Below are 25,888 nucleotides of genomic sequence, written 5' to 3' on the forward strand. Positions count from 1 at the left end.
TAGCTCAGGACTTGAAATTGAGTCCTGCTTGAAAGACTGCATTGAATTAAGTGGTCTGAACTAGGGCTATTATGAAATTAATATCAAAAGCAAATCAAAAGCAAACTGCATAGGTGTGTACTCAGCCTTATGCTGGCCACACAGATCAATTTTCAGAAGAGAATATTCATACAAAATTGTTTGCACATTCGCTGAAAGAATGTGGTTTGAAATTTTTCCCTTGTTTTTAAAATAAAATGTAATTTCTGAACGAATATCACATACACTGTCAGAAAACTTAAAAGGTCAAAGGAATTTTCAATTTCCAAATGTTTGAAAATGAACGTCGATTTGACCCCACTAACGATTAGAAAATCAAAACGAACGAATGTTCTTAAAATTTATTTTTAAAAAGGAAGACAATGTAAAAAATAAAAATAAATTGATCAACATGCAGACGCAGTTGGATAATATGGGAGAGGCTCTGCTGTCACTGGATGCCCATAAGGCCTTTGACAGCATAGAGTGGGAGTATCTCTGGGCTGTCATGGGCAAGTTTGGATTTGGCAAACGTTTAGGTCATGGGTGAAACTGCTGTATTGCTCACCTCAAGCGATCATTAGGAAGGCATGACACATTTCTGCACCATTTACCCTGCATAGGGGCACTCGACAAGGATGTCCACTGTCCCTGCTCCTCTTCGCCATAGTCAGAGCCCATGGCAGCCTTGATTAGAGCATGACAGGGAATACATGGCTTTCAATACGGAGAGATTCAGGAGAAGCTAATGCTATATGCCCACGACACCATGCTACTCCTGGGGGATACAGCAGACTGACGGAAGCAATGGCAGCGATTGGAAAATTTGGGACCTATTCAGGACTGATAATCAATTGGACCAAATCCTCACTTCTGCTGCTGGGTGTAAATCCGAGCAGCAGAGGGCAGACGATACAAGAGGTACCGGTAGCTACCAGCTTCAAATACCTAGGAGTCCAGATCACAGCAGAACCACGTGAATTTATCTCCCTGAATCTGACCCAGATACTAAATAGAATCCGAGATAGAGCGAAAATTTGGTCTAGCCTTAAAGACGTCCCTGGTAGGGAGGATAGATCTAATTAAAAACATTTTTTATGGCCCAACTTCTATATATTTTGCACAACACACCAATGGTGCTCCCTCTAAAGATCTTTAGAATTAAATCAATCTTTAGGACCTTCATATGGCTAGACAAACCCACAAGAATAAAGCTAGAGCAACTATAAAAATCCAATTAAGCGGGTGGCCTTGTCCTCCCTAACTCTTGGGTTTTCCCACATACGTTCTAATGCAAAAATATGGAACAAATTTAGACAGCTAAAAGTAGAGGGCTTCACCAGGTACAGCCCGATATGCAATAATGGACACTATGGGGAGCTACAGTCAATGGATTGTGGGACGCGGTGGAGGAGGCACGGGGGTCACACACGTGACATATTTGCCGCGGGAAAACGGATTTCCTTTCAGGAGCAATTTCACCTCCAGGACTCAATGTTCTTTTATTCTATGCAGCTGCATCATGCACTGATGGCGCAATCCGGGGGGGCTCCGTGGACTCTCTCACCGATCCCGATATTCCGATACATGGCAGAGGTGTCCCAATTTAAGGGCTTCATATCTAGAACCTATTCCATGATACTCAATATATACCTCGAAAAATTCCCCCAGGGGGCAGCGAGCAAATGGGAGAGAGATGTGGAATCATTTGAGGATGAGCAGTGGGAGGTGGCACTCCAGGCAGTACAAATTTGCTCACTAAATGTGAGCCAACGGCTATCTCAGCTATATATCATACGCCTGCCAGGTTGTTCAGGATGGGAGTAAGGATGGACTCCAACTGCCCCAGGTGCGTGAGAGATCATCTGCAATGGAGGTGCCCCAAACTACATTTGTTCTGGTCAGGGGTTGTGGCCACCATCAATAGGTGTCTATCAGACTACCATAACCACAAAAACCTTGTATACTGGTGATACTAGATATTCCCATGGAGGACAATGTCAAAACAGGCCATAGCCAGGGCTGGTTTACTGGTCCCCAAGTTGATCCTTCGGCATTGGAAGGCGACTGAACCTCCATCACTAAAGGAATGGATTGAGGGACACCATAAGGCTGGAAAAATACATATTTCAACATAGAGGTCATCCCTGGAAAGTTTGACAAATTGTGGGCACCATGGCTGGATACCCCCGGCCTCTCCCCTGTAGATCTGGTGATGGAGAGATTGCTGGAGGTAAAAGCTAGGAAAGAGAGGCACTTAGAAAGGGTGGAGAACGGAAAGAATTTATACTATAAGAATGTGAATATGGTGCGGATGCATAAATGATTGCCTTTAGAGGAAATACCTGGAATGCATACTACAAGATGATATTGGATGATGAGAGTACTGTATGATTATACTTCCTGCCTTGATAATTGAAATATATGACAAAGCCTATGTCTGAATTGTGAGCTGTAAAGTTCTTATGTTTTCCTTATAAACACCCCCGATTTAAAAAAATTTATTGATCCAAGTCGTCTGATATTTACCAGATTCATACATACATACATACATACATACATACACACACACACACACATATATATATTTTTTCTCATTCTCCTCTAATAGTATATACAGCATACCTCTGTCTGTTATTCTCAGAGTGGATATTTTCCACCCTAACTATATAGTTGGTTATTTATATTTACCACTGCATAGAGATATTTATCCCACTGCATATAGATATAGTTATTTATTTTTTTAGAAACTTATTTTACAGTGGTTGTATAGTCGAATTTGGGACTTTTACCTACAAGAAAGCCTAGAAGGCTTACCTGTAGGTAAAAAAAAAAAAAAAATCTCCCAAACCTGTACGGTTTAGGAGATATTCCCCTCGCAATGCGCCGCTGACTGCATGCGCACAGGGGATTCTCGGATGGAAGCCCCGGCAGACGCCGGACCCTGCCGGAGAGAAATCTCCCGCGCGCATGCACGGGAGTGACAGTATCGCGGCTCCGGCCACTCACGGTGCCGGAGCCGCGATACCTGGAAGAAACGCAGAGGGAACATGTCAGCTCCCTCGGCTTGGATTGGGACAAATGTCGGGGACCTCGTTCTAAGGTAAGTATTTTATAATGAGCTAGTATAGGGTGCATACTAGCTCATTATGCCTTTTGCTTTGCAGGTGAGCAAAAAAAATAAAAAATAAATAATAAATTCAGCGAGTATACAACCGCTTTAACTAAATTACACACCACACTTTAAGGTTATTAACCGAATAATTGAAACAATAACAGTGTTGAGAGAAATAGAATTATATTTCTTAGCCAATGATACGGGTGAAGTTTCAGGTGCCAACCTGTGGGAGGCGCACAAAGCTTACATAAGAGATGTTATTACATCTATTGGTGTGGGGGGAAATTAATACCTTAATTGAAGAGATCCATAAAATTAGAACAAGAACACAAAAAATATAAAGGAACATCAGGAGGCATTTCATTGATTAGTGAATAAGAGAGGATCTTAAGGAGATTATGGAACAAGAGTAAAAAAGGATATTCAGAAGGAGAAGGAGAGAGCGAGAGAGCGAGCAAAGGTGTAACACTTAAAATCCACCCAAGACAAAGCTCAGAATGAGTTTTAGCCCCAAGTTTGAAGTTTACACTGCAAGGTAAACGGACTCCAAACAGCCTTGTTTTTTACAGTAACGGTAATAGATACAAGATGACCAGTCTTGCCTGTACATAATGCTGGACTGTATATTAGGTCCAGGCTCTGCCTATCATTGTAGGCATACTCGTGAAGGGTTCTCCATAGACTGGTTTCCATCGCAATGGCCCTCAGCCCTGTACCTGTATAGAATCCTGAGGCAGATTCAAAGGGCTGCACCAAGCGAGCACCCATGCAAGATCCAGTGCCCAAAGAGACAGAACAGTCTATCCCTACAGCTTGGGGGTCCCAAGGTTTTTACAGATGTTGAGCAGATCACGTTACGGTTTTCTATTGCCAACAGAAAAACAGTGTATGGAGTTAACTGAAAAATCCCGCCAAAAAAATTTAAAAAAATGAGCCAAGGGAGCTTTCCTCCCTTAACGAGAAGAGGTTCATCAATTTCAGACACTAGCATAAAACTGAGGACTCAAACCAGGGTGGTGTCCTCTAGAGCTTTGTTGGTATCCAATTAACTGAGGGTACATGCCTATAACCCATGGTGTATGGATTCTCTGCCTGTGTTCTGTAGGATAAAAAGTGCTTTTCCAGATCCTCTAGACCAGCCTCTCTCATCCTCCAACATGGAGGAATCTTTTTTTGGGTAAGGGAACTCTTGCCATTATATTTACAGTTCACAGCACATTAGTGCGATTGTAACGGGAATTCTTCCCAATGCCCACAAATGTAAGTAACATTTTTCCCACAGAGATAAAAAGATTGATGTATGTGCTTACTCATTTGAGTGGTAGAAATAATTTACTGCCAGGAACCCCTAGCAAACTCTGGAGGAACTCTGGTTGAGACCCTGGCCTAGACATAAAAACTTTAACCTTTGCCATGCAGGCGCAGCCCCACTGCAAGGAGGAGTTTTATTTGTCCTGAGCTTCAGCTTTGAAATTTTAAATAAAATTTGGTGATCTTTTTAAATCCCTTGCCAAACTTCTAGGCTTAAACAACCATCCTGAGGCGTTTGGGAGCCAGCTTGATATTGGTGTGATGAGCATATATGGAAGCAACAGACCAAAAGATAAGAGTGCAAAATAATTTGATATGATCAGAGTTCAAAATTTCAAGTCTTGGGAGGCACTAGCCAGGCCTTAAGAATTACTCACCACCAGTATCCCCACCCAACCCTAACCCTGCCCTTAAACAAGCCCTCGTAAATCAGATTTAATATATCACAGATCAATGAAATGTTTGCCGATTGCTGATATTAGTCTTTTTTTTCCCCCCACTGTATACAAATTATACAGAGGGTGGACAGGGCAGCCATCAGAAATGTTTAGGTCCTTTACACAGCTTTAAGCCCCCCTCAGGCCTGACCACAAATATTCCCCAGGGCCAACCCACTGGCCATCCCAGTCTTGCAGGCAGCACCCCTCCCCTCATTTGTACACACCCCACACAACTCTGGCCCCCATGTACACAAACAGCCCTTCCCCTCACTTATACATGCAGACCCTACTTCCTACTTGTAAAGGAGGTCTTCATAGTCCCAGCTTGTGTCCACAGAGTGGGGGGGGGGGGGGGGGTTTGCCGCTGCCACCACCCCCCAAAAAAATTTAAAATATTGGAGTGCCAGAATACAGTACAAGCAGCACTCCACACAAGGAGTGCACATGCAGGAAGCAGCCATAGGTGGCAGCAAAGAAAAAAAAGTAAGCGGCAGCTGCCGACTTATGTTGAGAATGAATGCATAGAGAAAGACAGGGCAGCCATGCGCCTTCTGAATGCATAGCGAAAGACAGGGAGACAGGGTAGCCCCCCCCAAAGGACGCCCGGACTCTTGAGGTGTGTTTTGGTTGTCCCCCTGATGGCAGTCCAGAGGGAAGATCCCGTGTTATCAGAACAGATGAGGAGAAGGGACAGGAAGCATCCGCAACCATCTTTATTCCTGGCCGGTGTGCCAGGTCCCCCCTCCGATGTGGCTCCACAATTTTGAGGGCTGATATGTTAAAAAGACAGGCAACACGACAAGCAACACTGGGTCAAAAGGATACCCTCATCAAGGCTTCACTTAGAAATGAGAACCTCAAGTGGATTTGAAACAAGGCTTTCCTGTTTAAATCTGTGCAGGAAAACCGATTGCTGGACTAGTATTCCTGGCCAGTAGTATTTGCATTAGCTGTTAAAATAATGCAGTTTTGGAGCGTTTCTGTTCATCACGCATAGCACAGCTCATTTACTTGTATAGGCTGTCCTGCGAGGAAAAACCCCCAAAAGAACTTTACCAGGCTTTTTGGTGTGTTTGGAGGAAGAGAGCTTGTGTAGCTCTTGAATTTATCAGTAGGCAAACTTTTTTTCGTGCCAATGAGTTGGGTCAACGCCTCTTTGTTTTAAGGCACAGGGTGCTGCACATCATTGGAAAAGAGGGAAAAATAAAAAGATGAATGCCTAAGCTCATCTCTTGTGGTAAATATAAAAGGATGTACTTTTTCCATAAAACAAATTTGCATTTTCATGAATTTAGATTGTGAGAATGAATATGCCAATTTTGTATCTCATTGGTGCAATTTTATCACCTTCATCTGTAGGCACTGTGCTGAACGAATTTGGCCGTTCAAATATGTTGAAAAGGTCCACTACGTGTACTTGCTTACAAGTTTGTCCCAAATGTGCAAGCAAAAATGTAATTTATACTGTATGCAACAGTATATATGTTTAAGTGCCAAGTTTGTTCATGCTAACCCATTAAACCTTATAATGAAAAGGTGCAATAAAACAAACAGGTTTATAAACTGTGATGGGTTGTAAGTTTGGATTAAACTTTGTTAACCGATATATTGAAATGTAAAAAACTAAAAAAAAAACAAAACACATGGTATACTGAAATAGTTTGTTAGTACCAATTATAAGTAGCGAAATTCAACAGAACAAAAAAAAAAAAAATGTACCTTGCAATTTCCATGCTTTTCTTTGTTCTTCTTTGGCAACTTGCTCCATGTCTTTGTCATATATGTAATCTTGACACATAAAGCAGTATATACCCCCATACAACAAATCTATGGCTGTAGAGAAGGATACAAAAAGGTGAAATAAGACATCAAAAGACAAGTCAAGTTCTGCTTAATGTGCGCTATCAAGCTTATGAAATTAGGTAATTGAGAACATTAACAGGCTATGCTAGGATGCCCAGAAACCTTTTATGGTTTAGTGAAGACCAAACCTTGTATGGTTTAGTAAAGTGTGCTGAAGAGGGGACAATTCTTGAAAAATTAAGCACCATGGCAACATCTGTCAGGAAAATTACCTGTTCTGCTTACACTGAAATATAGCCAAAAGGTTCTCCATTGATTGTTAAAGATGGATGGCCAACTCAAGTTTCATGAATGAACACAAATATAGCAAAAAATAATAATAAACAAACAAATTGTACAGCATATGCAATTGCTGGAAAAACTGTATTGGAACAATGTTTTTAAAAGTGCAATTTTTAAGCTGCAGTGACCTTATGCTAAAGTGGACCTTGCATTGAAATGCAAGGGTCCGCTTTATGGACAGTTGAATTGAATACAAACACTGACTTTATAAAAAAAATTACAGCAACGGCAGTTTGGAAAAACAAATAAAAAAAAATAAGTTTCATTACCACCAAACCATTTTTTCTTTAACCTTGGTCAAGCTTTTAGCTTAGTTTCCGTCTCCCTTCAGGAAGATTTCCCTTTACTTTTCCTGGTTACTGCCGTCAGTGCCACAGTAGATAGGGAAAATCTATTAAAATGTTAAAACTGGCTAGTACACTTTAAAAAGGGATTTTACTTTCCTATGCACAAACGTCTCTCAGTTTCAATGTCCCAGCATACAACTTCACGAACAGTTACCGTATGCAATCATGGAGGGTTTTGGAAATATTGCATGATATGAAGGAGGAAGGGAGAAGGGAGAAGAAGATGTAAATCAAAGTCAATTCCCTTAAAATAGAAAAAACTCATTTGTTATTCATCTCATGTTAAAGGGAGTCTATATTTTAGGAATAAGAACTCTGCACTGGCAAGAAAGTTAAAAAAAAAAAAAAAAAATTAATTAATATTAAAAATAATGCATTTGTGTGGAAATACTATGACCTTAGATCAGGAATACAAATAATTTGCAACACTACACTAGACAGATCATGCTGTGAATGAAGACACACTAGAATGTTTTGTATATTTCACTGTGCCTTTATTCACAGAAAAAAAAAAAAAAAAAAAAAGAAGAAGTAATCTAGTTCAATGTTAGCCTGGGAATATAAAAAAAAAAAAAATGCAAAAACAAAAACTCAATCTCTACCTTATTAACGCATCTGTTAAGTAAAGAGGATTTGTTTAGCGAATTAATAGATTTTGAGATAAAAGCATGGCTTATTTGAAGGCAAAAAGTCATACTGTATTTGCCTCTTAGTGAACTAATCCCTGGATGATATGCAAGTACAGTTTAGAAATTAGACATTTATGGTCCTTTGGAATTAAAAAGAGAAGCGCCAGACTCAAGTGAAAATTAAAAGTCGGCAGCTACAGTACTAAAACTGTAGCAGCTGACTTAACAGCCATTCACCTGTCCCATGATCCAGCAGTGTGCTCACCCTAGCCAGTTTTCTCCCTGTGTCCTCTCTCGCCAGCATATTTACTATGGGCACCTGGCTGTGACAGCTTGTGGCTTCAAATGGTGCCATGGATGGTGAATGGTCCAGCAGTCTTTTGGGATCTGCCATGTGTCCCAAAAGATTTCTGGAGGGGGGGTCAGAAGGTGACCTAGGTGGTTGGAGTGGAAGTGGGAGCGGGTGCCTATCAAAATTGGGTACTCGCCACCCCACTCCTTTCCAAAAGCTAAATTTTACAAACAGGAGCGTGGGAGGAGGCCTTAAAGCAGAACCTCCCCCTTTTGGGTGGACCTCTGCTTTATGGATGCATAATTTAAAGGTCAAATAGATATCAGTGGGTCAGAATCACAGAACTGTGCTTCTAGCGCATAACGAGGAATCGGGCAGGGGTGGGGGCTGCGAGGACAGTCAAACTTTTCCATAAACAAATGCCACCTTGGCACAATCATACAATAGCAATTTTCAAAAATGCTTTATTTAGAATAGTTTGAAAATGGGGGGGCAACTGGTTGTAGCAAGTGGGAGGAATATAAAAAGCCAGTAAGGGACATCATTTTTTCTTAAATAATCAGTATGTGGTACAGCCTTTTCAGCTGATTAGGTTGTACTTTTATCAGAGCTGGTAATGTTTTTCAGAGAGGACAGTACTGTGTCGGAATTAAGCCTACAGTACAGAACACAAGCTTGATCTTCATAAATTGTCTGGTACATTCAGATGACTGGACAAAGCTTTTGGAGACATGACCCTTGGGCATCCCCCTATAACCCTTCCCTACGCTGAGCCTTTTTGTTAGTGTTCTAGGGTAATGGATCACGCTTAGCTTAAAACGGAGTTCCAGTCGCAATAAAGTTCCAACGTAGCTGCTGACTTAATAAGGATACTTGCCTGTCCAGGGAGCCCGCAACATCAGCCCCCCAATGCTAATCTGTCCATTGGATTGGGTGGAGGTGCCACCATGCCAATTAAAAGGAAACAGGCAGTGAAGCCTGAACGCTCCACTGCCAGTTTCCTACTGCGCGAGTCTCGCAGTGCTTTGTGAATGGCCCCGCCATCTTCTGGGACACACAAAGGTCCCAGAAGGCAACAGGGAAGGGGAGGACGTGACGCACTGGGCTGCAAGTCGACAAAGGGTACTTCATAAAAAAGGGGAAAATAAATAAAAATCGAGTGGTGGAGGGGTTGTTAGTCCTTTAAAGACAAAGTTGTAAATAACTAGGTTATTTTACTGTGTTTTTTTTCTCATAACAATTCACTGTTTTCTAATACAATTAAAGCAGTGCATCCAGATTAGTGCAACCTCACTAAAACCTTGGGAGGTGTACCTGGACCCTACATTGTGCAAATGGCTTAAAATGTTGATTTGGGCACTAGATTCTGTTTTGCCACCCACCTTGGCACCTGGTGCAAAGCATGTAATTAGCTGCAGGGTGTTAACAGGTTTATCTGGTCATCCCCAAACCATGAAGACCCCTAAGGAGATATGCCCACCAATCAAAGCATAGATCCTATATAGAGCTGATGTTATGGCTTCAAGGTTGATATGCCCACTTCTGCTGTGCACAAAAGCCTTGGCATAGTCTAACTTTATACAGGATAACTAGCCAATTTTCTTCTTAAGCACTCCACTCCCTTTCAGCTACCTGCAAAATGTCCAGAAGTCTCTTCAAAGGCTTCAGGCTTTCTGTAGTAATCAGCTTTCAAAAATACATTCTCCAACCTTTCATCCACCTGATCTAATTTTAATCAGTTGTAGATCGCCCCAAGTACATTTACTGCTGCAGGGCCGGCGCACTGCGCTGGATTACATACCTAGTACATGATCTGCGCTTCAGGGTAGGAGGAACATGCGGCAGCCCAGCAGTGCTGTGGTTCAGTACTGCACCAGTCATCAAGGTCAATGATTTTTTTTTTTTTTTTTGCGGCCTGGACCTGCTGATTTTACCAAATTGGAGATCAGCCTGTGTGTTTACAAAACACAAGAACTAAGGCCTCTTTCACTCCGACTTGAAAGACATGATTTTGCCATGATTTCAGGGAATTCCTGTGTAAACTTGAGGTCTATGGACCTCAACTCGCATCAAAGTCATCAAAGTAGTACAGGGGCTACTTTGCAGTCAGTGCGACTTGAAGTTGTACAGATATGGTGGGTTATCATTGGGAATCATGGGGTACGACTTGTCACGCAACTCCAAAGTCACAGGAAAAGCCACACAAGTGTGAAAGCAGCCTGATGTGATCTCTTCTGGAGCCCTTTTTAGTTCAAGAGAAGAGATTGGTCTAAAACAGCACACGCGGTAAACACATATACAAGCGCATATTTAACACCCTAAACGCCCCCAGTGTCATTAGTACAATGTACAGATTTTTATCACCAATCGTTATCAGTGTCACAGACGACTTCAGATAACATCCGAATGCCTGCCACCTTATCCCATCCACATTTAACCCCTTGATTGCCAATGACACTATCAGTGTAACACTATAACCTAGTATAGTATCTGAATGGATCAGCATCTTTGATCAGATCTATACTTATGTCTAATTGTATAGGTGTCCCCAAAGTGGCCAGCACTTGCATTTAGCCCCTCCACCAAGTGCAGTGTCAGTAGATGATTGCCACTACTTATACACAGTACACAAACTGCAGTGTTGGCAAGATCAGACCTGATCTCTGCTAGCCTCAGCAGGTAAATTTTATTTGTAGCTGTTCAAGCAGTCCTTAACAGCCAGAATTTTTTTTCCTGTGAGTCCCACTAGGTACCTATGAATTTAGTGGCCAAAATGTCCAAATAAAGGTACATTAGTGAAGGGGCCTACGGGATTCTGAGGATGTCAGATGAGAGGGAAGGGGAGTCCTCACTGAAAGAAACTGCATCAGAATACAAGCCTGCAAGAGAGCAGCAGCACCCCAACAGGTAGCTCAGATGATGGAAAAGGTCAGGCTTACCCAACCCTGTGCCCAGGTGCTAGAACATGATTATTCTCATATGTAGCAGAGTTCCACTACTAGTGCACTACATTTCAGTGAGCTGGCAAGCACTAGCAACCTGGTACATTCTGGCCTTTTACGCCCTAGCAATGCAGCATCCCTTGATGACGTGAAAAGTGCAGTCCAAGCTGGGGAGGTGGCTAACACTAGTAGCATCCCGCAGCCAAGAATTCAAACACAGGCCCAGTGTCCTTCCAGATGTGCTTGCAAATCCTATTTGGCAGCCCAGAGATTTAGCAGCACACGTTATCCTCCCATTCACAGCCAAACCTGGAATTCAGGCACAAAACTAATTTAACCCCCCTGACGGTATTCCCGAGTCTGACTCGGGGTGGATTTTTTATACCAAGAGCGGTATCCCCGAGTCAGACTCGGGACAGCGTCGCTGGATCCAGGAGGAGGTTTACTTACCTTCTCCCTCGGATCCAGCGTTGTCTCCCCGCTGTACGAGCGGGCCGTGTCTCGCTCGATGCATTACATCACCGATCTCCGTGCCCTGCGAGCGTTGCGACGCACGGGCACGGAGATCGGTGCCAAATTCAAAAAGTGAAACAAACAGTAAACATACAGTATAATGTAATCTTACAGATTACATTGCTGTATGTAAATATTTCACATCCCCGTTGTCCCTAGTGGTCTGCCCAGTGTCCTGCATGCAGTTTTATATAATAAAAACTGTTCTTTATGCCTGGAAACTGGAGATTGCCCATAGCAACCAAAACTGTCACTGTACATCAAAAATTATTTTAGACCAGCTAGAAAACAGCGATAATAAATTAGAATCACTCGCAGAATTGAGCGATAGCGATTTGTGGGGAGATCCGTCATCAAATACTGAAAAGTAATGACAGTGACAATTCTGCAACTGAGCAAATTTCTGTGTTTTTGATTTGATTACATTATTGAATAATTTTTATTATTGTTATATTATTATTTGGTACAATTATTTATAATTATTTATTATATTATAATTTATGATTTAATTTTTCAAACTTTATCATACCCGGGATGTCTGCTAGACTCTGGTTTGGACAGATTTAAGAGAGTTATTCCTAAGAATTGCAGGACTACAATATAAAACGCCAAATTTTCATGCAAAATAATGGTACCGCTTTTAGCACCTAAAATCCGAAATAATCGTACCGCCAGGGAGGTTAACAACTCCCCTAGATTTTTTTTGAGCAGTTCTGTATTAATTGATTGTGGACCAAACCATTTTATATGCTGATCAGTATATACCAGTATAGCTGCCAACCCAAATGCTTACCTTGCCAGACCATTCGAATGGAAACCCATCACAGTTTGTGTTTAAAAATGTTTTGGGCCTAACCCTCAACATGGGCATTACAAAAAATAAAAAATATGAAATTGCAGTCATATTGGTTCAAAGACCTGATTCATCACATGCCTGTGTTCTCTACAGCAATGGCCAGGCATAGATATGAGAAAATAAAATACAATTTTTGCATTTCGACAAAACACTTGTCCTTGAGGGTGACCCCGAATATGATCGGCTCCACAAAAATCAGCCCCTGGTAAATCAACTTTTCCAGAAATTTGCAGATGTGTATGCACCCCAACAAAACTGTGTAGACGAGTCTATCCTTAATTTTTCTGCCCGCCTTGCATTCAAACAGTAACTCCCCAGGAAGCGTGCCTAATCTGCGGTCAAAATGTATAAGCTCTGTGAGAGGGCAGCAGTGGCTAGTTAGCATGGGACTTGGTGTCCCCCTTTTTCCTTATGGGTTACCACTTGTAAATGGAAAACTACTATGCAAGCGAACCACTTTAGACACTTAATTGATCGTAGAATTGGCTACTGTGGTACCATTCAACCTAATCGTGGGGGCTTCCTCCAACAGCTTGTAAACACCAGGCTTAGAAAGTGAGAGAAAGCCTGCTTGTCCAAACAACTTCTTGCAGTGAAGTGGAAGGACAAAACGGATGTTTGGGTCCTGACTTCCATTCACGCAGACGAGTATAGAAGCTCCTCACTGTCGGTGAGTCAACAGCGGGTCAGAGGAGGCGCAACTACAGGACAGATGACAGTTTCCCTTTGAAAATATGATTTAAATCAAGCTATTTTACTAGCGATTTAAATCAAATCCACCCCGTTATGGTTATTCAAAATGGACGTAGTTTGTTGGCTTTGCAGGGGCTTGCACAATTTTAAAGAGTAACATGTTTCATATCCATTTACTTGGCGTAACACACTCTTTTATACCTTTATCAAACAATTGGGCAATATATTGTATCTTTATGAATTCAAGAAAAAAAAAAAAAAACGCAAAAGGATCCTTTCCAAATAAGAAATAGAAAGAAAAAAAATTTGAAAAACTACTGCAAAAATTGCAACACCCACCATTTTATGCTCTAGGACAGTGATGGCGAACCTTGGCACCCCAGATGTTTTGGAACTACATTTCCCATGATGCTCATGCACTCTGCAGTGTAGTTGAGTATCATGGGAAATGTAGTTCCAAAACATCTGGGGTGCCAAGGTTCACCATCACTGCTCTAGGAGCTCTGCTTTAAAAAATAAATAAATAAAAAAAGAAAAAGGTTTTTATAATGTTTTGGGGGGTCAAAGTAATTTTCTAGCAAAAATGACTGGATTTGGGCAATGTGCGGCAGAAGCTTCTAATGTTGGTCAAAAAAAGCCAGGACAGTTCAAACATCCCCTAAATTACCCATTTTTTGCAAAGTAGACACCCCAAGGTATTCACTGAAAGACATTGAGTCCATAGATTTTATTCTTTGTAGGACTGGGGGAAAAAAAATTCAATTTTAAATCGAGTTGTGGGTTCAAAATCGATTCAGATTAGAAGAAACTCGTTTAGATTTTTTTCCCCTTCAGGAGTTTCCGTAGCAGGGGGCGTGCCCGCAGGCCCGTAGAGACAGGACAGGCAAAACAGGTGGCTTTGCAGAGCGCAGAGGACACCGGAGGCTGTATTCCCGATCTAGCCAGCAGTGAGGGGGGCGGGGGCCGGGAGCTCCACTGACACGCTGACTCCAGTCCATGAAGCCTGTATGCTCAGAAAAGAATGGCTGTAGTTAGAGCAGTGATCGGAGTTGGCGTGTCAGTGGAGCTCATGGCCCCGCCCCCTCTGTACTGGCTGGGGAATACAGAGGTCCGAGGGTGGGGCCAGAAGCTCCACTGAAGCGCCCACTCCGATCACTGCTCTAACTACAGCCGCTCTGTTCCGAGTGGAGCTCCCAGCCCCGCCCCCTCTCTGCTAGCTAGCTCGCACGAATACAGCCTCCTGTGTCCTCTGTGTAGTGCACTCTGCAAAGCTATCATCGGGGTCCCAATTCACAGGTATTCTCGTGCAGCATGTCCGCAGTCTCCGTTAATCTCCTGCAGTATGTCTGCACTCTCTGACCTTGTGTATTAATGTGCCACTTTACTTGCTCAATGACTTTTCCTGATGCCTTCATGGCAGCCCACACTGGGTTGTGACTCCGCCCCCACAACCTGACAGGATTGGTTAACTATAAATTTGAAGGGGAGACCTCCCGCTGCATTCTCTTTTTTATCCTCACCTGACAGGTTGGATGAACAAGGTTTCAGGAAATCTACTGATGAAGAAGCCTCTTACCGCCATCACCCCAGCAGGTTCAAGCCTCTCCTGTACAGTCTCTAAAGGAGCTCTATGGAGGGAACCCCCGTTCTGGTGGTCTCAGGGGGCATCTAGTTCCGTTTTACAAGATTGAATTTTTGCAGTGGACTCCCTTGCTATAATAAAACATTTTTTTTCTAGTTCTACCTTTTTTTCTTCTTACGTAGGTTTGCTGGGGCTTGCTGTCCTCCAGTACAGCTGTCAGGGCCGCCGCTAGTGTCCCTGCCGTTCTACGCATGACAGTTTTGCAGCTGGATCGTTTTTCTTCGCTGGAGAGGGTTTTTCCCGTTGCCAAGATGGCGCCGGTATCCTTGGGACGCTCTGCGCATGCACGGAGCGTCATTCCGCCGCTATGGCGCCCTTTTTTTTTTTTTTAAATCCAGTTGCTTCTGTATACTGCTGTTTGCCTGGTTTCTGCCCTGTATCCTCAATTTTCTGCTGGATAAGGTAAGATTTTTTTTTCTCTGTCACATTACATTGTTTCTCTCTCATTTATGGCATCTGCAGTCTATGAGTGTTCTAAGTCTTAAAGGGGCAGGCAATAAAAAAATTTAAAATTTTATTATATTGTTTTTGGTTTGCGAGAAAATTATTTTTTTATTGTTCCTTTAGTCTATACTGTCTACCCTTTTCTATGGAGTCCACTGCCCACGCAGACCACCGTAAGCAAGAAAAAGGTAAGAGGCTCTACCGCTGTAGGCAAGTATTGAAGAAGGGGAGGAAAAAAGGAGTGCCGACTGCTAAAATGCTGCATTTTCTTGGCAGCCCTACCAGAGCAAGAGGAGTTCCAGACATGGAAGAGGATCAAGTCGCACTTCTAGCAGAAGATCGCAAAGAAGTCGCTCAAGATCCTCATCTCGTCAGAGACATGGTCGCTCTCAACACAGCCATTCGCACCAGTTGCTCCCGGCATAGTCGGACCACAGGAGGTCTCCTTCCTCACATCACACCCGCAGTTAACGCCTGCTGGATATGCGGCGCACCAGCCCTGCCAGACAATCTCGCCTGCCGTTCTTGCTTCAAAGCGACTAAAGAGAAGGAGGCGGACGCAAGGATGGCTACTGATCTTATAAAGGGAATCAGTACAGGAATCCATCTTGGAGACAACAGTACCCACTATGGATGTGGCATTCCCTAGTACATCCGCTGCACAACCCTATCACTTCCAAGCTTCAGAATCTTCTTCTGATAATGACGGTCAGGAAATGTCTGCAGATTTCATGACCTGCCTAATCTTTAGAGCACAGAGGGGGAGGTTGAATGATATTTTGACAGTTTTAACTTAAGAATCATAGGAATCTATGATTTTTGCACTTAACGGGTTTAATATCAAATTTAATGTTCAGGATATATATAAATGCATGTTCCAGTTTATTAAGATATAGGGCCAATATAACTTTTTAAATTCTTTATTGCTTGGGGCCCTGTCCCAGGGTCCATGCTTCTCAAAAACCCGCATCCTGTACTCCAAAGGTATGGAACTCATAGGACACAGGTCACATTCCACCCCTCTTATGTTACTCTGCACTGCTTGCAAAAAGTAATGCCCAGGGAGCACTCCCTCAAAAAGATTTGCCATTGTTCAATCACCTGAATGTACCAGCCTATAAAAACACAGGGTCTATAAATATCATGGGTGTGTCTTGTACCATACTTCAAGACATGGAATTTACAGGCAACAAGTAAAAAGTCCTTTATGGGGAAAGAGTACACAAAAGGAGATTTACTAAAGTAGTAGTATATACACACTTAGCTCTGAACAAAAGGAGTGCTCAGTCTGCAGGTGAATGGTCACAGGGGGTGTGCTGTGTGGGAACAAGTTCCAAAAGGTGAACATATACTTTAAGCAGTTTGTTTGGGCCAAGCTGGCCCAAACAAACGATTTCCATTACTAACTAAAGTTGATGCAGTATGTGACACTATGTTTTTCAGCAGTATGGCGACTGTCTGCTGCCTGAAATAGAGTTGGCCCGAATGCTTCATATTGTCATCTGCCGGTTCTACTTTAACCCCCTTACAACAAAAAGGGTAATAAAAATAAATTAATTAATTAAAAGGCCAAGCATCGTTTTGAAACTTTGGCATGTGTAATAAAACTGTATAGTGGCAATTATTTTGCATTTTATTTTTTTAAAGATCAGGAGACATCCAATACCTTGTACCACCACATAAAAGCCCAATTTGTCCTGAAAAAATTAAATCTAGGTATAAATCACCTGCATACACCAAGTTGTGATATGTACAGTGCTTTGAAAAAGTATTCACACCCCTAGAAATTTTCCAAATTTTGCCATGCTACAACCAAAAATCTTAATGCATCTTATTGGGATTTTATGTGATAGACCAACACAAAAAGTGGCACATAAATGAAGTGGAAGGAAAATGATATAGGGTTTACATAAAAAAAAAAAAAAAAAAAAAAAAAAGTGAAAAGTGTGGCGTGCATTTGAATTCAGAACCCCTGAGGCAATACTTTGTAGAACCACCTTTCACTGCAATTACAGCTGCAAGTCTCTACCAGCTTTGCACATCTAGAAGTGAGAAATTTTTTCCTATTCTTTGCAAAAATAGCTCAAGCTCCGATTGGATCGAGAGCATCTGAACAGCAATTTAAGTGTTGGCAGATTCTCAATTGGATCTGTGTCTGGACATTGACTAGGCCATTCTAACACATGAATATGCTTTGATCTAAACCATTCCATTGTAGCTCTGGCTGTATGTTTAGGGTCGTGGTCCTACTGAAAGGTGAACCTCCCAGTCTCAAGTCTTTTGCCAGCTCTAACAGGTTTTCTTCTAAGATTGCCCTGTATTTGGCTCCATCCATCTTCCCAGCAACTCTGACCAGCTTACCTGTCCCTGCTGAAGAAAAGCATCCCCACAATATGATGCTGCCACCATCAAGTTTCATGGTGGGGATGGTATGTTCAGGGTAATGTGCAGCATCAGTTTTCCACCACACATAGCATTTTGCTTTTAGGCCAAAAAAAAAAAAAAAAAAAAAAAAAGTTAAAATTTTGGTCTCATCTGAACAGAGCAACTTCTTCCACATGTTTGCCGTGTGTGGTTTCTGGCAAATTGCACTTTATTTATACCCCAACCCTGCCTCAAAACATCTCTACAATTTTATCCCTGACCTTTCTGGCGTGTTTCTTGGCCCTCATGCTAGTTTGTTGACTAAGGTTCTCGAACAAACTTCTGAGGACTTCACAGAACAGCTGGGTATATACCGAGATAAAATTACACACAGGTGGACTGTTTACTAAAATTAGGTGACTTCTGAAGGCAATTGGTCCAACTAGATTTTAGATAGAGGTATCAGATTAAAGGAGGGAGAAATGCACTTTTCAGATATTTATAAAAAAAAAAAAAACATTTATCATTTTCATTCCACTTGACAATTATGTGCCACTTTGTGTTGGTCTATCACATAAAATTCCAATAAAATACATTTACATTTTTATGGAAAAATTCAAGGGTAAGGAATTGAACATTTCAAGGGTATGAACACTTTTTCAAGGCACTGTACGTATCACAACTACTTGGTGTAAGCAGGCGATTATACCTAGATTTCCAGGACAAAATTAGGCTTTTATGTGGTGGTACATGGTATTGGAGGTCTCCCGATTTTTTTTTTTTTTTTTTAAAAAGCAAAAATAAAAAAATAAAAAAAACACTCCAATATTTAGCCAGTTATAAATATTTCTTGCTATTACCATAACCTAACACCAAAGAACTGAAGATACATTGGAGAAAATGTTTTGATCCCCTACAGATTTTGTGAATTTGCCCAATTGCAAAGAAATGAAGGGTCAACAATTTAACATTTTGTGGAGAAACCCTTATTGGCAAGCACAGACGTTTCTTGTTGGTTACCAGGTTTGCACACATCTCCAGAGAGATTTTGGTCCTCTCCTTTACAGATCTTCTCTAAATGCTTAGGCTATCACTTGTCAACTCAAAGTTTCAGCTCCTGCATACATTTTCTATAGGATTAAGGACTGGAGGCTGGCTAGGCCACTCCAAGACTTTAATGTGCTTCTTCTTGAGTCACTCCTTTTGTTGCCTTGGTGGGATGTTTTGGGTCAGTGTAATGCTGGAAGGCCAATCTTCAGGTGTTGTGGCTGAGAAAAAGGTTCTTATCCAGGATTTTACAATACATGGCCTCATCCATTGGCCCCTCAATGCAGAAAAATCGGCCTGTACCTTTAGCAAAGAAACAGTCCCAAAACATAGTGGTTTCCACCTCTGTGCATGACTGTAAGGATGTTATTAGGGTCCAACTCAGCATTGTTTCCTCCAAACACTGCCTGTCTAGTTCATGCGAAAGAGCTCAATTTTGGACTCATCTGACCACAACACTTTCTCCTAATCCTTCTCTGAACCATTTAGATATTCATTGGCAAACTTCAGGACGGGCCTGCACATGCGTCTTGAGGAGGACCTTGCGGGCGCTGCAGGATTTCAATCCATGCCTGCATATTGTGCTACCAATAGTTTGCTTGGTGACTGTGGTCCCAACTGCCTTGAGATCATTCAAATGCTCCTCCTGTGTAGCTTTTGGGCTGATCCCTCACTTTTCTCATGCTCATCCTTACCCTATGAGGCAAAATCTTGCATGGAGCTCCACACAAAGGGTGATTGAAGGATATTTTGCATTTCTTTCATTTGCAAATAACCACTCCAACAGTTGCCGCCTTTTCAACAAGCATCTTGCTGGTGGTCGTGTAGCCCGTTTCAACCTTTTGCAAGTCTATAATCTTGTCCGATATTCTTCAACTCTCCCCATGATGGTGGATTGAAAGGACGAACAATTCTGTGGACAGGTGTTTTTTTTATACACCCAAGGGAGTTGTCGTTAGGAGCACCTTCTTAAATGGGTAGTACTAATCTGTGTAGTATGGGTGCACATTCTGTAGCCTGTCTGTGGGAGCCAGAATCACTGGTGGTTGGTAGGGGGATCGAATACTCATTTTACTCATGGAACCACAACTCAGTTTATAACATTTGTATCATGTTTATCTGGATTTTTGGTTGATATTCGGTCTCTATCATTTAAAATACACCTATGATCATTATAGACCCTTTGTTTCTTTGAAAGTAGAGTGAGCAAACTTACAAAACCTGCAGGGGATCAAATTATTTTCCCCACTATAAAGTCTCCTGCTCCTCACAGCGGTACCACATGTTATATGTTGTTTGTACCCATAGTAAAGGAAACCAAGAGTACATATAGTTTTTTCCAATCTTAGCCAAAACACACTGACACAAAAAAAAAAAAAAAAAAAAAAAAAAACACACCCCAAATTGTGATTTTGTAATCCAAACTAAAATTCAATGAGGGAGGTCAGGATGTAGAGCAAGTGATCACTGATATCCAGAACCGGCCTTTGGCTTGTTACAAGACCAGGGACTTACAACAAGAGCCAAGACATTGAGCTGGGAGCCTAAAGACAAAGTTCTTATTGGTTTTATATTAAACTAATCTTCTCATTGTTTGTAAAATTATATGTCTATGTATATGTTTACATTTATGAACCAATACATTTTTCCATTTGTTCACCAATTATAACTCAATTGCAATCATGTACTTCATGTAAAGTCCCACCCCTTCACGCGCCTTGTTTTTGATCTTACTTGAATCTTGGGAGCGCTTTGTGGAATTTTTCCAGATCAGCCAGGTAGACCACCACAAAAAAAAAAAAAAATAGCCCTTGTGCAGGAGGTTACTATAATAAAGACCCAATAATGCTGCTCCTTCTTGTGCAAGGTGAGTGATCTTGCATCTGCCTTCCTCCTGTCTTTTTGCAGGCAACCTATAGTGGCTTGGCTTGATGGGTCCCTCTCACAGCTTTCCTTTCTGCACAAGCTACGTTAAGCACAGTGCTGTCACGGCCACTTTCAGATGGTGATCCTTCCGAAGAAGAGACAGAGCCACAAATTGACTGTGTAGGAGGCTGAGACTGACTACTTCCAAGATACAATAACACTAGGGAGAGTTTTGTTTCATATACATTCTGGCACGGAAGTTTCACAAGCCCTGATCAGCTGTGAACCTTCTTGTGTATACTATCCAAGGCTACTGGAATTAATACACTTTTCCTCCATGGAACTTTCCTTGACGACATTTGGCTCTATGAACTTTTTTGCACATAAATTACAATATTATAATCACATGTGAAAAAATTTATACAGTGTATATAAAAAAAAATAAAGTCTACACACCCCTGTTAAAATGTCAGGTTTCAGTGATATTAAAAAACAAAAATCATTTCAGATTTTTTTCCACCTTTAATGTGACCTATAAAAACTGAAACTCAGTTGAACAGATCTTTTAGGTGGAGGGAAGTAAAATAAACATGGTTGCATTAGTGTACAGACCCTTAAAATACTTTGTTGAAGCACCTTTTGATTTTATTACAGCAAAGTAATTTTTGGTACGAGTCTATCAGCATGGCACATCTTGACTTAAATATTTGTCCACTCTTTTCAAAAGAACTCCAAATCTGTCAGATGGTGAGGGCATCTCCTGTGCAGCGCACTCTTCAGATCAATCCAGAGGATTTTCAAAATTAGATTCAGGTCTGGGCCATTCCAAAACTTTAATCTTCTGTTGAAGTCATTTTTTTTTTTATTTGGATACATGCTTTGGGTCGTTATGCTGAAAGAAGTTCCTCTTCATGTTCAGCTTTCCAGCAGAAGCGCAAAGGTTTTGGGCCAATATTGACTGGTATTTGGGACGGTTCAACATAATTCCCACTACCTTGACTAAGGACCCTCTATTTCAGCTGAGGAAAAAGCAGCCCCAAAGCATGATGCTGGCGATGTGGAGTGTTTGTGCAAACAGATCTTTTGGAATTATGGCCAAAACGTTCAAACTTGGTTTCATCAGACCTGAACACATTTTTCTATGTGCTTTTGGGAGACTTCAAATGTGTTTTTGCAAAATTTAGCCAGGCTTGGATGTTTTTCTTTGTACGAAAAGGCTTGCTTCTTGCCACTGTAGCCCATAGTCCAAGCATATGAAGAATACAGGAGATTGTTGTCACATGTACCACACAGCCAGTACTTGCCAGATATTCCTGCAGCTCCTTTAATGATGCTCTAGGCCTCTTGGCAGCCTCCCTGACCAGTTTTCTTTTGGACTTTTCATCCATTTTGCAGGGAGCTCCAGTTCTCTTTAATGTCACAGTTGTGCAATATTTTCTCCACTTGATGACTGTGTTCCATGGTATATTTAATGCCTTGGAAATGCTCTTGTACCTTTCTCCTGACTGATGCTTTGGAAGCTCTCTGTGGACCGTGGCTTTTGCTGTAGGATGCAACTAAGAAAATGTCAGGAAAGACCTACTAGAGCAGCTAAACAGTATTTGGGGTTAATCAGAGGCACTTTAAATGACAGATGTGTACTGACTTATTTAAACACAAGTTAAAATGTGATTGCCTAATTCTGCACACAGCCCAGCAATCATTTATTTACTTCTTTCCCCCTCCCCTCAAATGATTTTGGTTTGTTTTTCAAACCGAGTTGTACAGTTTACAAGTCACATTAAGAGAAAAAAATAAAATAAAAAAAGGGTGGAAAAAGTACTAAAAGTTATTGTGGTGTCTTTTTTTACATCACAGAAACCTAACATTGTAACAGGGGTGTGTAGACTTTTCATATACACTATGCGTTTTAGAATTTCAGTCAGTATTTTATTGCTCATCTATTGACTGTACTTTATTATATCTATTTGGATGTTTGCACATATCACATGCATTGCATTATTCCCACAAATTGCACTTATCTGGCATAGCACTTTAATTTATACATTTGTGTCTGGTATGAGTTATAGTGCACCGCTGCTAGTTTTATTTTAAAATTTTCCAAGCACATATATGTTTTTCCCATTCAGATACTTAGCCATCATGCCCTACCATCAGGGAGGCATGGGATTGGCCCCATATTAGTTCTTAAGGACATTGGCTGTATGTTTGAGGTTGTCCTGCTGCAGAACCATCTTTAGTGTAAAGTTCTGAAATAACGGATCTCAACACAGAGTGCGCCTAGGATTACATGGCGAGACAGAAGGATTTGAGGCAACCTACATCCACATAAGATCAGTGGTTAGTTCTATAGCTGTGGGCAAAAGGTTTGAGAATGACAGAAATACTAAATTTTCACAAAGTCTGCTGCTTCACTGTTTATATCATTTTGTCAGACGTTACACTGAAGTATAATTACAAGCATTTCATAAGTGTCAAAGGCTTTTATTGATAATTACATGAAGTTAAAGAGGAAGTAAAACCCTGATGAGTTTACTTCCTCTTTCATTCCCTGAAAAGGTAAAGCATAATGTAGTCCGCGCATCCATCTTCTTGGTGGGTCTCCTGCTCTGCCGCTGTCATTCAGCGAAGCCGGGATGACGTCACGCCGGCGCATGGGAGTCGCCACTCGCGGCATATCGCCATTGACCGTGGCGCACTCAGTGTGCCTGCGCCGTAGACAGCGGTGCCTGTCTTTCGGCAAATATCTCCTAAACCATGTAGGTCTAGGAGATATTTCTTGGACCTACAGGTAAGCCTTAATCTAGGCTTACCTGTAGGTCAAAGTGTGTTGTAAGGGTTTACAACCACTTTAAAGCAAAGCGTGAATATTTGCAGAGTTAACCCTTCTCTCTCCGCCCCCCCCCCCCCACCCAAGCCATTTCGCCCTGGCATGCTGTGAATCAACTTCTGGGCCACATCCTGACTGATAGCAGCCCATTCTTGCATAATGAATGCTTATCACAATTTGTGGGGGGGGAGGGGTTGTTCAGCTTCTTGAGGATTGGCCACAAGTTCAATGGAAGTAAGCTCTGAGGAGTTTCTTAGCCATGGACCCAAAAAGTCTATGTTTTGTTCCCCAAGCCACTTAATTATCACTTTTGCCCTATGGCAAGGTGCTCCATCATGCTGGGAAAGGCATTGTTTGTCAAACTGCTCTTGGATGGTTGGGAAAAGTTGCTCTCGGAGGATGCTTTTGTACTATGCTTTATTCATGGCTGTGTTTTAGGCAAACTTGTGAGCAAGCCCAATCCCTTGGCTAGGAAGCAACCCCACACATGAATGGTCTCAGGCTACTTTACCATCAGTCTTATGTCATGCCAACAGCATTGTTCAACTTTACTTTTGCAGACAAGGTTTTTTTCCGGATGCTCCAAAGAAGCAGAAGGGGATTCATCTGAGAAAATGACTTTACTCTAGTCTTCAGCAGTCCAATCCCTGTAAATTCTGCAGAAAAATCAATCTGTTCCTGATGCTTTTCTGGAGAGAAGTGGCTTTTTTGCTGCCCTTCTTGACACCAAACCATCTTCCAAAATTCCTCACCTCACTGTGCATGCAAGGTGCACTCACAACTGCCTGCTGCCATTCCTGAGCAAGCTCTGCCCCAATCCAGCAGCTGAATCAACTGTAGGAGACTGTCCTGGCACTTGCTGGACTTCATTGGGAACCCTGAAGCCTTCTTCACAAATTCAATCGAAAGGTTTATGGAAGTTCATTTTTAATGACAAAGAGGGATTTGCAATTAATTTAAATTCATCTGACTCACTCTTCATAAGATTCCAAAGCATATGCGCAAATTGCCATAATAAAAAACCTGAGGTAGAACTCTGAAAAATTGAAATATTTAACAGTCTCTCAACCTTTGGCCACAGCTGTACAAGAAGTTTGGAATGCCTACCTGCAGGGTGCCTTCAAAAACTGTGTGCAAGTGTACATAGAAGAACTAAAGCCAATTTGAAGCATAGCCACACCAAACATTGATTTTACTTAGATTTTTCTTCTGTTCGCTCATTTAGAATTTTCTAAATTAAAAACAAAAAACTAAAATATATTTATTTATAAAAGCATTCTTACTTTACATCATTTCTTCACACCTGCCTAAAACTTTTGCATAGTACTGTAATACAGATTTTAAAAATCAATTCATCCTCATGTACTGCTTGCCTATAATTTTTCATCTTGAGGCCCAGAAATGTACTTGGGCAGTACAAACGATCTCTAATCGACATCCTTTTTAGGGCTGCAACTAACGATTATTTTCATAATCGATTAGTTGGCCGATTATCGTTTCGATTAATAAGTAATTTTGCTACGATTTGCATTTTTACATTTTATTTGGCAAATTTGTTTTGGGGCCGATTAAAAAACACAATTTGCCGCAAAAAAGCATTATTACATGGTTTTCTGCAGCTTCTCCATTAAAGCATATTCAACCAAAAAACTAAAATAGCAAAGTTTTGCATAAAAAAAAAAAAAAAAAAAAAAAAGTCCTTGTCTTTTCCAAATACGCAGCAGCTGAAAAAATCATGGACGTGAATGTGTCCCATAGGAAACCATGTAAATGAACTGTAGTGTTTTTTTTTTTTTTTTTTTTTTGCAGAAACAAACACAGGTTTTGAGGTGTGACCCAGGGCTGAGAATTTTTTTTTAACATAATGAGGTTAAAACTAAAATTAGTACAAAAAGAGCAAATAATTGCTACTGTAAAGGGTTCATTTTTTACTATGGGACAGTGAAAGTGATATTTACAGTAGCGATTTGCTCTTTTTGTACTATAAAGGGCTAATTTTAGTTTTTTTTTAACCACATTATGTTGCTGGCCGATTAATCCATTATGAAAATGGTAATCGATTCATTTCATAATCGATTCGTTGTTTCGGCCCTAATCCTTTTGGAAAGTAGCCAGGACAAGATATTTAGGAGGCATGGTGAGGTTTTTTGAGGTGGTCATTGTTGCCACTTTTTGTAAAATGAAAAATTTAAATTTTCTTGACTGCCATTTAAATACCGCAAGTCAATTCTCAGACAGCATAGGCAAACTTGAAATGACACCTCAAAACACATTCTGCTAGGCCTTCTATGGGAGTTTCAGCTTTAGATGCATACTGGGGCACAAAATCCAAGAAGCACCTTCAGATGTTCCAAGGGCATAAAAATCACACATCTAATTTCCCGACCATCC

At 41.3% G+C, this 25,888-nt stretch overlaps 1 protein-coding gene across 7 annotated transcripts in view; it reads right to left on the reverse strand.

Moving 5' to 3' along the window:
* The window catches only part of LOC143924449 (ubiquitin carboxyl-terminal hydrolase 22-A), a 221,187-nt gene that overhangs the window by 149,724 nt on the left and 45,575 nt on the right, over positions 1 to 25,888 (reverse strand). For all 7 annotated transcript variants that reach the window (XM_077448773.1, XM_077448771.1, XM_077448770.1 and 4 more), the window contains one exon: positions 6,607 to 6,720. In XM_077448773.1, the coding sequence (XP_077304899.1) occupies positions 6,607 to 6,720 (114 nt within the window). The remainder of the gene's footprint in view (positions 1 to 6,606; positions 6,721 to 25,888) is intronic.

The sequence above is a fragment of the Lithobates pipiens genome, unplaced genomic scaffold (assembly GCF_037356315.1).
Source record: "Lithobates pipiens isolate NorthernLeopardFrog02 unplaced genomic scaffold, aLitPip1_a1.2 Scaffold_22, whole genome shotgun sequence".
Classification (NCBI taxonomy): Eukaryota; Metazoa; Chordata; class Amphibia; order Anura; family Ranidae; genus Lithobates; species Lithobates pipiens.